The 14847-nt window shown below is 40.8% G+C and overlaps 1 protein-coding gene across 1 annotated transcript in view; it reads left to right on the forward strand.

Annotated features, from left to right (window-relative positions):
• The window catches only part of SLC17A8 (solute carrier family 17 (vesicular glutamate transporter), member 8), a 39657-nt gene that overhangs the window by 7560 nt on the left and 17250 nt on the right, over window positions 1-14847 (forward strand). Inside the window, exons 3-5 of the mRNA XM_010831597.1 lie at window positions 5912-6030; window positions 7841-7955; window positions 9655-9742. Of these exons, the coding sequence (XP_010829899.1) occupies window positions 5912-6030; window positions 7841-7955; window positions 9655-9742 (322 nt within the window). The remainder of the gene's footprint in view (window positions 1-5911; window positions 6031-7840; window positions 7956-9654; window positions 9743-14847) is intronic.

A 14847-nucleotide genomic window follows, 5' to 3' on the forward strand; every position in this document is an offset into this window, starting at 1 on the left:
CTCATCTCTGTGCGACCCCATAGACGGCAGCCCACCAGGATCGACTTAAATAAATAAGTAAATAAAATAAAACTTTAAAAAAGAATCACAAACTTAGTAAGCCCAGAAAAAATCTTTTTTTTTTTTTTTTTTTAGATTCCATGTATAAGTGATATCATATGATATTTGTCTTGATCTGATTTACTTCACTCAGTATGACACTCGGTCCATCCCTGTTGCTGCATGTAGCATTATTTCATTCTTTTTAATGGCTGAATATCCCATCATGTATACGTACCACATCTTCTTCATCCATTTCTCTGTTGATGGACATTTAGGTTGCTTCCATGTCTTGGCTGGGGCTTCCATGGTGGCTCAGATGGTAAAGAATCTGCCTGCAGTGCGGGAGACCTGGGTTGGGAAGGTCCCCTGCAGGAGGGCATGGTAACCCGCTCTAGTATTCTTGCCTGGAGAATCCCCATTGACAAAGGAGTCTGGTGGGCTACAGTCCATGTGGTTGCAAAGGGTTGGACATGACTGAGTGACTAAGCACAGACACACATACACACAGACACACACACACATGCCTTGGCTATTGTGAACTGCTGCCATGAACATTGGGGTGTATGTATCCTTTCGGATCATATTTTTCTCCACATATATGCCCAGGAGTAGGATTGCAGGGTCATAAGGTAGCTCTATGTGTGGTTTGTTAAGGAACCTCCATATTGTTCTCCATAATGGCTGTACCAATTTACATTCCCACCAACAGTGCAGGAGGGTTCCTTTCTTGCAGAGAGACTTCTAATAGTTCTCCAGTCTCTACCCATGTTTGGGAAAGCATTTAGATCAGAGTTTCCCAAACTGGTGTCTGGACACCACTGTTCTGTAGGCTGTGCTTTGAAGAAGGTGTCATATGAACTAGGAACCTTTACTGTGCTGCGTCCTCTGAGAATCTCCGAGTGGGCCATGGTGTGCCTTATTTCCTGGGCTTAACTGCAGAATGCTTTCCTTCATGCTGTGTCTATCAGCATTACCTGGAACAGTTTCTGCCAAATACTGATTTCAGTTCATTGAAAAGAAGTCTCTTTAGTTGGCCTGCAGATTCCCCAGCCCTTTTTCTTTTTTAACTAAGAGATTATTCTACCAGAAGAAAAGGGTACCATGGAGATTCTTCTAACCATTCTCTTTTTTATGCCACAGTTGAATCTGTTTTTAAAAGGATATCCTGGTTGTTTATTTTGGGGGAGAGGGGCAGGGAGGGCAGTAGAGGTATAAGAAGGATGTCATACAGTTTGAAAATAAAGAATGATGGACATTAATGAGGTTTCAGATGTGTATCACATGCATTCTGGCAGCCTTTTGTGAGGAAAGGCAGCTAATTAAACTTGTCTGCTAAGGCCTGGATCAAAATGAGATGCTGGTTTGCATTTGTTTGTTGCATGAAAAGATAGGCCTAGGTCAACAGAATTTGCTTTGAGGCAAATGGAAAAGGCATTTTGATAAACTTAAGAAACAATGTTGTGTGTGCTCTCTAGTTTCTATGGTTTTGCCCTCTGGAGTCTTAGAGAAACTGATTAAGATCTAAAATATGCTTTACATCATTTTCTCTGGCATCATAAGTAAGAGTTTAGTAGCATTTCAGAAGTTCCAATTTATAGCAGGCCATTTCTCACTTATCCAAACAGAACAAAGCTGAGATACCATCTGAGCATGTTCAACCCAAGGACAAAGATTTCACTAATTGTATTAAGAAAGCCTCTCAATGGCTGGTAATTTTGTTTTGTTGGCTTTATTGGAGAAAAACTAGATATTTTGCACTGAGATATTTTTTAAATCTTTATTTTCAGTAGAGGGAGAAAAGTAAGTAGTATGGATAGGTGTGTGTGCTCAGTTGCTCAGTCGTGTCTGACTATTTGCAGCCCCATACACTGTATAGCCTGCCAGGCTCCTCTGTCCATGGAATTTTCCAGGCAAGAATATTGGAGTGGGTTCCATTTCCTACTCCAGGTATAAATAGGTAGGCCTTGCAAATAACTGGCATATATTCTGATAGTCTGATATATTCTGATAGTATAAACGGTAGCTTCAGTTGATGTGTGAAACATAATCATTTTTTTAGTTTAATAATTATGAGTTTTAAAACATGTGAATCATATAGAACAGTGTCTGGCATGTGGTAAGCAATAAATGACTGAAGTCTGAGAAACTTGGAGATTAGTTCTCATTACCCTCAGGAAAAATCCAAACTCCTCATGAATCATGTAGGGTTAAGAAGAATCGGGCTTTGGAATCTGCCAGACCTGGTTTCAAATTTGACTCTGTTGTTTATTAGCTCTGGAACCTTGAGCAAGTTGCCCTTCTGTCCTGGTTAGGGATTGCTGGTTGCAAAGAACAGAAATGGGAAACCAGCTCAAGTTAAAAAGGACATGACTGTAGGGCTTTGGGGATCTCAGGAAAGTGAAGGGTGGAAAGCTATCTGCCTTGTATGCTTGTGCAGTCTGTGCCCCAGACAAGGGAGCCAGCCTGAGGAGGGACTGAGATCCAGGCTGTACCGCACTGTGGGGTGGAGAAGGAGTCAGGAGGGGCAGAGTGGAGCTGGACCTCATGGGAACTAGGAAATCCTCAGCTTACTCTCCAACTTTCTGGCCTTTCAGGGTCTTGCGTCTGCTTCTCTCTGAGTCGGCTCCATTCTCCCAGGTCTCTTCCTGGACTGTTTTTTCTTTTCCATGGTATCTCACTGCTCTCCAAAGCCGAAGTTCCTCAAGCCGTTGCCTTGCTGGGGAGCTGACTTACTTGGCCCTGACTCCAATGGAACTTGTTTCAAGTGTGCAGTATTGTCTAACTAGAATCTCTGGGTTCAGATTAGAGAGAGAAAGAGAAAGGAGAGAGAGAGACAGAGAGAGTCCAGCCTATACGTTGGCTCCCTCTATTCAGGTGTCCATCCACAGTCACGGGGGAGAGGCCCTTGGCATTGAGGGGAGGAGGAGAATCCTCTTAGAAGGAAATGTGAGCAGGGAGGTAGAACCTGGCACTTCTAGAAATTCTTTACTAAGTCTCATTGCTTTGTATTGTGAAATGGGAATAAAAGGCCTGATTGCAGATCAAACGAGATAATCTGGTACCAATATATTGAACAACTCTATTACTTTCCTAAGGCTGCTGTAACAAATGACCATGAACATGTGGCTTAAAAACAATGGGAATTTAGTCTCTCATAGTCAGGGAGGCCAGAAATCAACTCGGCGTTGGAGGGAGCCACACTCCCTCCAAAGGCTCCAGGGGAGAATCCGTCTTTGCCTTTCCCAGCTTTGGCGGCTCCGAGTGTTCCTTGGCTTGTGACAGCATCACTCTAGTCTCTGCCTCCATCTTCACATGGCCTTCTTTCCTCTTATGTCTCAAGTCTCCCCCTGCCTTTCTCTTACAAGGACATTTGTCATCAGATTTAGGGCCCAGTTAGATAATCCAGAAAAACTCACCTAGAAATCCTTGACTTTATCACATCAGCAAAACATTTTTCTCAAATAAGACAGCATCTATAGATTCTGGGGGTTTTGTGCATGTATCTTTGGGGACCATTTTTTCAGCCTAATACCATCTCTGATGTAGCACCTGGTTTATTATAAGAATTCATACATAGGACCATTATGATTCTCATGGACTCAATGATAGTGAAAGTCAGTTCTTGGCAGGCACAAGTACTTTTCTTCAGGTAACTTTGTCCAAATGGAAAGAAGCACCATTCTGTCAGAGGGCAAGACATGAGCAGGGGACCATGTGATTGACAGTTAGTTGTTGAATGAAGTGGATCCCTCTGTCTTGGATCTTTGGTTTCTTGGGAGCATTCTGTGACTCAAGGCAAGGAAGTCTAGTCTCTACTTCTTAGTGAGAAAGTCAAGTCTCCAGAGCAATGGAAAGAATATGGTCTTTTGGTAAGAGGTCTTGGTCTTGGCTTTCTTTACAACTGGTTCTATGACTTGGGGCAAGTAAATTAATCTCAATTTCCTCTTCTATAGAAAATGACGTAATTAACTCTAGGTATTGTAAAGAGGAAATACATGGAAAGTGACTTAAAATCATGTCCTTCGACTCAGTGCTTCCATCTCTCTTTGAGTAAAAGTCAAGGTCCTTATGGTGACTTAGAAGGCCCTTCATCACTTGAATCTCTCCTATTTTAATGCCTTCCTCATCCATCACACTCCAACTCCTCTGACATCTGGCTGTTCCTCTAACACACAAGACACATCCTTATCTCATGGCCTTTGCACTTGCTATTTCTTTGTCTAGAAAGCAATTTCTTCTGATAAGGAAGAGCATCACTTGCTCCCTTTCTTCCTTTAGGAGTTCACTCAGAAATCATTTCTTCAGTGAAAACTTCCCTGACCACTCTGTGTAAAACATCTCCCTACTTCACTCCTACCCAACATTTCCTGTTCCCCTTCTCTGTCCACATTTCTTTCTTCCTCTCTGATTACCATCTAACACAGTGAACACCTGTATATACTCCCTGCCATCCCCACTGACATCTTGTGAAAACAGCAATTACTGCTGTTGTTCACTATGTGCCCAGTGTCTAGTACAATGTGTGGCACTTGGTAGCATAAAATAAAAATTTGGTGAACTGATTTGAATGAATGATGGTTAGGTTCATTTTACTCTTGAGCTTCAACTTCCTAGTCTGCAAAATGGGAACTACAGTGCAGAGCACAAGCCAATATTACCTGCACTGTGATCTCCTAGAAGGCAAAGGCAACACTTGAGTTTGTGTTTATACTATCACCTGACCTGGCACACAGGAAGCACACGGTGCATATTGAATAAATGAGCAAATAAGTACATGACAATTTGTGATAGGAAAACAAAATGTGATGAAAATTCATAAAAGGTACTATGTTGATAATTAAGAACTCTTACTCCATAATAGGAACATCTTGGATTTTGATACCAATGCTTTACAAAGCCATTCATTAATTTGGCAAATATTTACTTGCATCTTCTATGTTGTAGACCCTTGTTTTAGGTACAGAGGTTATAAAGTCAAAAGGACACAGCTGCCACCTTAGAGTCACCTGCCACCTCATGTGGGAAATGGACATGTGATAGGCTAGTTTGGGAGCAGGGTGGGTGCCATGATTGCAAGAACAGAGGTCTGTGGACCAACGCCTAGGAAAAATGACCATTTCAATTCAGGGTGGCTGAGGAGCTTCCTCAGAGGAGGGAGATTTGTAAGAAATCTGAAAAGGGTGAGTTACTTTGCTGGGAAAGAAAGTGAGGAAAGGCTTCATTGGTCTGAGAGTTGTGTAAGGGCGTTTTGTTGCCATTGTCATCATCAGAATGACAACAATAGCTGTTAACATTTACTGAGTCTACACTGTGCTCCAGGCATTATCCTAATGTGTTAAATGCAAAAATCTCTAAGCAGAGGAATAACCTACTAGAAATATTCATGGCATTTATCCCCAGACATCCTATGGATAGGTAGGTTTTATTATCTTCATAAAGAAAAGAGAGGCATGACTGTCATTCTGACTAAACTGGTACCTAAATAACCCAGTAAACCTAGAATTTACCTTTTGTTTTCTTTACAAGTTGTTTTATTTTCTTCTTAGCCTTCATCATTTTTTTTAACTTGTTCATAGTCTCTCCTTTCTCTCACTAGAAGTTGAGCTCAATGACAAGGACTTTGCTGTGTCCCTGCTGTCATTGAGGCCCCCCATCAATATTTCCTGAATATCCCTTCACTGTTCACCTGAAACTATCACAGCATTGTTAATCTGCTGTACCCCAATACAGATTAAAAAATTTAAAAATACTTTCTGAATTTAAAGGAGGGAAAGAAAGACTTTGTAGGGTTATTGTATAAGATCATCAGTGAATGATGACAGGCAAGTGTTTTCTTACAAACCAAGTGTATCTGATTTGTCATTTCCAGACAGCACAATTTAACTGGGATCCAGAGACGGTGGGCCTTATCCATGGATCTTTTTTCTGGGGTTATATTGTGACACAAATTCCAGGTGGTTTCATTTCAAATAAATTTGCTGCGAACAGGTAAGATAAATTGACTTAACATGAGTGCTACACAGATCATAATGTGGCTTTGTATGCTTTTATCAATTCTGCACAACTGGCTCTCAGTTTAGGGGTGCAGAATGAAAGATAGAAGTCATTCCTAAAGATATGATTCACAGACATTGATCTTATATCATCCTGTTCTTAAGAATCTTTTTGTTTACTTTTTTGTTTAATCTATCTCACAATTCTTTAACTGATAATGTAGTTGAAAAAAAAAAAAAATCAACTGCATCTGAGTCTGGAGAAACAGTTTCTGGACCCTAAGTAACTCACTTGGTAGCCTCTACTGAGTTCCTCTTTTTCCCTGGACCTCCATTTCCTCATCTGTGAAATGAAACATGGATTAGATTGTGTCTGAGTTCCCTTTGACCAATGATATTCTGTGATGCTGTTTACTATGTTGATATTATCCTGTACTATACTGGTTTTGTCATGTGAGTAGGAGGGGCTTGTTTCTAGACTGTAAGATGTCTTTCATACCCTTAGGATTCTATAGGAGGTGTTTGAGCAAATAAAAGTAGGTCCAAGAAAAAATGACCTGCCTCAAGGAGTAGTAGTTCTCTGTTACTAAAAGTATTGAAGCAAAAAGTGATGGCCACTTGGGAGATATGTAATATGTATATGTACTAGAAAAGGAGTGTACTAGGAGTGTACTAATTATTTCCAGGTCATTTCTAATTGTAATTGACTTAAATGGATTTTTTGAAGTGTATATTTTATAAAGCAGTATTTTTCAAACTCTAAAACAGAACTTATTAGATGGTAATAAAATCAATAGTGATTTAGCAATATCTATTTTTCTAAAAAGAGAGAGAAATAGAAGGAAAGATAATCAAATAGAATAGAAAATATCTTAGCTCATTGCACATTTTAGAATCGTATTTTGGAAATTGTTTTGGTTGCATCTGTGTGTATGAGTGTGTGTTGGGTTGCAATATAAAATTTATTTTGTTTTATGGATCAACAAAAAAAGTCTGAAAGTCATATCCATATGTAAAGTCATTTCTCTGAGCATGACTCATATTTTACTTATGTTCTTATCTAATTTGTGTCCTTTATTTATTGTCACTTGCCTGTTGTATGCTTCTTAAAAAGTGATAAAATCCTGGTTCCTATGGTCTTTGAAGTCACTATTGACACTTCTGCCCTAAAAAGAAATAATGTATAATAAGATTTCCCAGAATATAAAAGATCTGAGGCATCATTAGCATGTGTAGAAAGAAATAAAATGATGCCCACTGTCTTTTCCTGGGACACTCCTGTCGAGGCAAAGAGGAGACACGCAGTACTTGGCAGAAAGCTGGGGGGCTGAGACAGGTACCCGGCCTGTCCTGTGCTTGGCTGGTCCCAGGACACAGCATGCTTCTCAGATAGTTGGTATCCCCATCTGCTAACATGAGGGCAGAACTGGGAAGCAGGAGATCCAACCCAAATGTGCAGAAGTCATGAGGTAGTAGTCAGAATGGATCATTCAGGCAGAATCTAGAAGAATGGTGGGTCTCCAGTAGGTTTACCTCATGTAGCTAAGTCTCCAGCTTCTGGATCTTATCTAGGCAGAACACCCCTGTACTGCCCCAAACCTTCCCATTATTGGCCCAAGGACTGGAGCTGGGAAATCAAAGCAGCCTGCCAGTCTAGCATGGCACACACCAGACCCTAACACATCTATTTCTCTATTAATTTAGACAGTGATCTTCCATGAACTGGTAGATTTGTTCCTGATGTCTAACTAATGTGCCACATCCATGGTGGGCCTGCCCAGTAACACAGTGTTTTGGTCTCTCAGGGTCTTTGGGGCTGCCATCTTCTTCACATCAACCTTGAACATGTTCATTCCGTCTGCAGCCAGGGCGCACTATGGCTGCGTCATGTGTGTCAGGATTTTGCAAGGTTTAGTGGAGGTAAGAGACTCTTTTCTTAACAGATTTTGATATTGTTGGAGACAACACGAGCTTTTAGAAATTTTTGAAGAAAACTTCCTTTATCGGTTTTCCTATCTCCCACCTTGTCTGGCTATCTGAACTTTCTGTTATATGATTATAGTTATGAATACTTTAATTAAAATTCCCTGTGTGATTCCAAATCTATACACAATGAAGGATCATTGCACAGAGTGCAGAATTTCAGATGAGCCAGGAGTGATCTTAGAGGTAATTTAATCCAACCACTTCTGCTTAATAAATTTTGAAACTGAAGCCCAAAGCCTTCAGTTCACATAACCGAGGCTCTTTCTACTAAAACAATTTAAATGGATTTATTAATAAATCTGTACGTTTCCAGGGATGTAGGCTTACACAGAGATTTAACTTGATGAAGTGGGTAGCATAATATAGAACCAGAAGGTAAATATTTTGTACTCTGCTGGCCATACTGTGGTCTGTTGCAACTTCTCAACTCTGCTGTTGTTTACAAAAGCAGCCAGAGATATATAAATGTGTAGGCATGGCTACTTTCCAGTGAAACTTTTTGAACACTGATATTTTTTTATTTCATATGATTTTTACATGCCAAGAAATGTAATTCTTTAAAAAAAATTTTTCCTGGTCACTTAAAAATTTAAAAACCATTCTTTGCTTGAGGGCTGGACAAAAACAGATGGTGGGCCACATCAGGCCATAATCTACTACCACCTGATGTAGAGAAATGTTTCCCAAACTCAGTCATTTACCTCTAACCATTGTCATTTTTGTCATATTCACACTATGATTCATATAGTTACTTGCCTATAGTTTTCCTCTGGTCAATTTACTTAAAACAAAATAAAAGAACCTCATCATAAGCAACAATATTTTTGATATTTATCAAATGGGTTTAATGTGCTAGTTATATTTTTCTAAACCATATTAGAATATATATGTAACAATGATAATAAAAATGTAGGTTGTTTTAGTACTTTAAATCCAATTCTTATCCCACTGGAGGGACATATACCACACTTTGGAAAATACTAACACAGTAGAAAGAATATGATATTAGCAGCCCTGAAGACTAGAATCTAGTCACTTAATGGCTGTCAGCCTCAGGTTCTATATCTTTAAATGAGAGGATGGATCAGCTGATTGTGGAAATCCATTTCCACACTGATATTAAATAATAAGAAATATGAAGACCCCCTTCCCTATTCCCCACCTTGCTTACCTTTGAACTGGTATTTGAATTTTAGCGTCTCTGCTGTGAGTCAACGGAGAAGGCAATGGCACGCCATTCCAGTACTCTTGCCTGGAAAATCCCATGGGTGGAGGAGCCTGGTGGGCTGCAGTTCATAGGGTCGCAAAGAGTCGGACACGACTGAGTGTCTTCACTTTCACTTTTCACTTCCATGCATTGGAGAAGGAAATGGCAACCCACTCCAGTGTTCTTGCCTGGAGAATCCCAGGGATGAGGGAGACTGGTGGGCTGCCGTCTATGGGGTCGCACAGAGTCAGACACGACTGAAGTGACTTAGCAGCAGCAGCTGTGAGTCAAAATAGCTGACACATGTTATTTAGTTTCTGTAAGTTGGGCTTTTATATTGTAGTGTCAAAGAGGCAAAGTCCAAGTTTGAAACATAAAACGAAACTGGAGTCAAATCAAATCATCCATTTTCATCTGTTTTGCCAGGGTGTGACATACCCAGCGTGTCACGGGATGTGGAGTAAGTGGGCACCACCTTTGGAGAGAAGCAGACTGGCTACAACCTCCTTTTGTGGTGAGTGTATTGGAATAATAGCAAGTTTCATATAGGAATGCTTTTGGCTTTAGATGAAGACCTTGCTAAATAAAATTAATTTTTTCACATAACAGAAGTCCAAAGGTGAATGGTTGGTTGCTAGTGTTGATTTTGCTGGCCTGTAGTCTATCCAGGCCCTGTGCATGTTCTGACTTTCTACTCCACTGTCCTTAGAGTGATAACTTTTTGCATTCATGCATATTCCTCATGTCACAAAATGGCTACCACAATTCCAGGCATTAAGTCCACACTAAAAGCAGAAAGAAGAGGGGATGGGTGTCCTAACCACCTCTATTCTTTTTCATCAGGAAAGAAAAAGCTTTCCCAATCCCCCTAGCAGGCTTCCAGTTTTATTTGCTTGGTCCTAACTGTGTCATAGGCTTTACTAACTACAGAGAAAGCTGGGAAAGCCAGTGCCTAGCTTTTCTAACGTCTTTAATAGAGAAAAGTAAGAAAATAGTCATTGGAAGTTGTAGGATTAGCCAACAAATATTTCCCAAAGTTGAAAGTAGAAGATATAGAATAGTCAAGGCCCCAGTCCTTTTCTTTTTACATATGGAGAAATTAAAACTAAAATTTTAAATCTCATTTCATTGAACTAAAACAGAAGTCCAGTGACTTGCTCAAGATCACATAGCTACCAAAGAATGGAGCAGGAGCTAGAACATTAGATTCTTGATTCAAAGCTTTCCTCACCACACACTACATTGTACACACTGTCATCAGTTCAGCTCAGTTCAGGTGCTCAGTCATGTCCGACTCTTCGCAACCCCATGGACTGCAGCACACCAGGCTTCCCTGTCCATGTCCTTCCATCACCAACATCCAGAGCCTACTCAAACTCATGTCCATCACATCAGTGATGCCATCCAACCATCTCATCCTCTGACGTCCCCTTCTCCTCCTTCCCTCAATCTTTCCCAGCATCAGGGTCTTTTCCAATGAGTCAGCTCTTCCCATCAGGTGGCCAAAGTATTGGAGTTTCAGCTTCAGCTTCAGTCCTTCCAATGAACACCCAGGACTGATCTCCTTTAGGATGGACTGGTTGGATCTCCTTGCAGTCCAAGGGACTCTCAAGAGTCTTCTCCAACACCACAGTTCAAAAGCATCAATATTTCGGCGCTCAGCTTTCCTTATAGTCCAACTCTCACATCCATACATGATTACTGGAAAAACTGTAGCTTTGACTAGACAGCCCTTTGTTGGTAAAGTAATGTCTCTGCCTTTTAATACGCTGTCTAGGTTGGCCATAGCTTTTCTTCCAAGGAGCAAGCGTCTTTTAATTTCATGGCTGCATTCACCATCTGCAGTGATTTGTCATAGAGACCATTTAATCAACTTTTGCTATTATCTTCCAGAAAAAAAAAAATGAAGAGTACATCATCCATTTTACCCAAAAGAAAATTAATAGCCCTTAAGTACTAATGTGACTTTAACTCCTAGGTGTCCAAATTTCACCTTGCTAAGGTTGCCTCATTTGAAGCCATGCCTTTGGGACTGGCCCCTCTATGAATCTCTGAGAATAATCAGTGTTCAGAAGACTCTACTAGGTACCCATCAATATTTGAACAATAACAGCATGTGCTGCCACCAATATTTGCAAATATTTTTTTAATGGGGAAAGAGGCCCAAGAAGACAAAAGTGACTTAGGCCACAAAAGTTAACAATGGGCCCACACAGAATTAGGATCAGAATTTAGGTCTGCTTAGTTTTTCAAGCTAGCATATCTTTCCTAACACAAGCTAACCTGTACATTTTAGCTAAGGAGGAAGCTTTACTTCTCTGAATATATTTATTTATTTTTCCCTCTCCTTCTTTGGGGCTTCCCTGATAGCTCAGACATTAAAGAATCTGCCTGCAATGCAGGGACCTGGGTTTGATCCCTGGGTCGGGAAAATCCCCTGGAGAAGGAAATGGCAACCAACTCCGGTATTCTTGCCTGGAGAATTCCATGGACAGAGGAGCATGGTGGGCTACAGTTCCTGGGGTCACAAAGAGTTGAACACAGCTGAGTGACTAACACTTTCACTCTCTCTTCTATACCTGCACAAGTAGTAATAGTGCTAGCAGCAGCAGCAGCAGCAGCAGTAGTAACAGCAATAGTAGTAATAAAGGATCCCAGGGAATTTGGTGTGAAACATTCACCCATGTGACTATTTTGTGTCTCATTTGGAAATGCACGCACAGCTGAGATACCTTTACATCTCTAGTCTCCCCCATCCTTAGGAACCATTTTTGTTCTCTTGCTTGCAGTTCAAGATCAACTCCACCTCCCCTACTGATCTTATACCAACTCTAGAAGGATGTAAGATTCTGCCGCAGCTGACCTTGACCTGTTTTCTTCAGATGATTTACTTAAAAGGCCTTTTATTTTGATTTGCCAGCAAACAAGAACAACCAGCAGCCACTCCCCATTCCTAGTGTTTTTATAGCCCTAAAATGGCTAATTTAAGAAATGATTTGATGCTCAAGGAAAGTTACCTGATCAAGGTCACAGGCTTTATTGCATTTCCCAGCTAAGGTGTGGCCTTGGTTTCAAAGAAGAGCACAGCAAAAATGTCATTAGAAGCAAACCCAGGCTTGGAAATAAATGGTTCTTATACTTAAAAAGTATTGCAGTTGAAAGAGTCTTTAGAAAACATCTAGTCACATTCATTGTTTTATTTTTTAAATTAATTTTAATTTTTAAAGAAATAAAACTGGCTTTATTCAAAGACATAGCTTTTTGGTTTTGTTTTCCCCTAGTTTTATTGAGATGGAAGAGACATACAGCACTGTTTACATTTCAGGTGTTCAATGTAATGATCTGACTTACATACATCATGAAATATTTGTCACATTAGGTTTAGTGAATGTCATCACCTCACACAGATACAACATCAAAGAAATAGGCAAAAAATCTTTTTTCCTTGTGATGAGAATTCTTAGGCTTTACTGTCTTACCAACTTTCATTTACAACATACATCAGTGTTAGTTATCTTTATTATGTTGTATGATACACCTCTAGTACTTACTTATACCTGGCAAATTGTACTTTTTTATTGCCTTCATATGATTTCCCCTCTACCCACCTCTGCCTCTGATAGCCACAAATCTGAATTCTTTTTCTAACTCCATTGTTTTATAGTAGAGGAGACTGATGCTCAGGGAGGGGGAAAAAGATATAAATTCTCATAGAAAGTGAGGACAGAACTGGGGACTCTCTCATCCCCAGTTCAGCTACTCCTCTATGTCTATGCCATTCAATAAGCACCCTCCTCTTCCTCTGTGGTGACCACACAGAGGGATCAAGGTGCAGTTAGGGTAATATGGGTGGAGAGTGCTATTGGGGTATGCTCAGGACCTATGGGTGTGATAGGAGATCACATTCAACCACATTTGGAAGGATGAGGAAGAGTTGTCTAAAAGACAGGAAAGGACAATTTCAAGCTGTAAAATGTCCTCAATGGAAGAGTGCTTCTTGCTATGAGGAATTATTGGCTATTGTTGAATGGAAGAAGCAGGACTGAATTATTATTAAACAGTTAAGGTTAAAGGCTTGGATTCCTGCAGACCTAGATTCTGGTCACTCACACCGATGTAACCTCAGGAAATTTACCTCCCATCCCAAGCATTCTTGTAAAATGGGAATGACACTAGTACCAGTGTTCCTAGGTTGAAAAAAAGGTTAAATAAAATCAGGGGTCCAGAGTACTCGGCACAATACTAGAAATCACACAGAAAGCACTCAATGCATTTTATATTCAGTTCAGTTCAGTTGCTTAGTTGTGTCCGACTCTGCAACCCCATGAACTGCAGCGTGCCAGGCCTCCCTGTCCATCACCAACTCCCAGAGTCCACCCAAACCCATGTCCATTGAGTCAGTGATGCCATCTAGCCATCTCATACTCTGTTGTCTGCTTCTCCTCCTGCCCTCAATCTTTCCCAGCATCAGTGTCTTTTCCAATGAGTCATCTCTTCCCATCAGGTGGCCAGAGTATTGGAGTTTCAGCTTCAGCATCAGTCCTTCCAGTGAATATTCAGGACTGATTTCTTTTAGGATGGACTGGTTGGATTTCCTTGCAGTAAAGAGACTCTTAAGAGTCTTCTCCAACACCACAGTTCAAAAGCATCAATTCTTCGGCGCTCAGTTTTCTTAATAGTCCAACTGTCACATCCAAACATGACTACTGGAAAAACCACAACTTTGATTAGACAGACCTTTGTTGGCAAAGTAATGTCTCTGCTTTTTAATATGCTATCTACGTTGGTCATAACTTTCCTTCCAAGGAGTAGGCATCTTTTAATTTCATGGCTGCAGTCACCATCTGCAGTGATTTTGAAGTCCAGAAAAATAAAATCTGACACTGTCTCCACTGTTTCCCCATCTATTTGCCATGAAGTGATGGGACTGGATGCCATGATCTTCGTTTTCTGAATGTTGTTTTAAGCCAACTTTTTCACTCTCCTCTTTCACCTTCATCAAGAGGCTTTTTAGTTCCTCTTCACTTTCTGCCATAAGGGTGGTGTCATCTGCATATCTGAGGTTATTGATATTTCTCCCGGCAATCTTGATTCCAGCTTGTGCTTCCTCCAGCCCAGCATTTCTCATGATGTACTCTGCATATAAGTTCAATAGATGGTTATCCCCTGACCCTCCCCATTTGCATCATCTAAACTGGAGCTCCCACCTCCCACTCCCAGGGTATTTGCTCCAAGAGAAGAGACCACGTTCTCCATACCCACAGAGGAATCAGATCTGTAGCTCTTCTTTATAGATGATATGTCCTGGAACATTTGCCTTATCGGTCTGAGGAAGTCTGAGGTTAAAAAAATTAAAAGTGCTCTATTATTCTGTTGGAGAAGGCAGTGACATCCCACTCCAGTACTCTTTCCTGGAAATCCCATGGATGGAGGAGCCTGGTAGGCTGCAGTCCATGGGGTCGCTAAAATTCAGGCACGATTGAGCGACTTCATTTTCACTTTTCACTTTCCTGCATTGGAGAAGGAAATAGCAACCCACTCCAGTGTTCTTGCCTGGAGAATCCCAGGGATGGGGGAGCCTGGTGAGCTGCCATCTATGCACAGAGTCGGACACGACTG

The sequence above is a fragment of the Bison bison genome, unplaced genomic scaffold (assembly GCF_000754665.1).
Source record: "Bison bison bison isolate TAMUID 2011002044 unplaced genomic scaffold, Bison_UMD1.0 scf7180017864529, whole genome shotgun sequence".
NCBI lineage: Eukaryota > Metazoa > Chordata > Mammalia > Artiodactyla > Bovidae > Bison > Bison bison.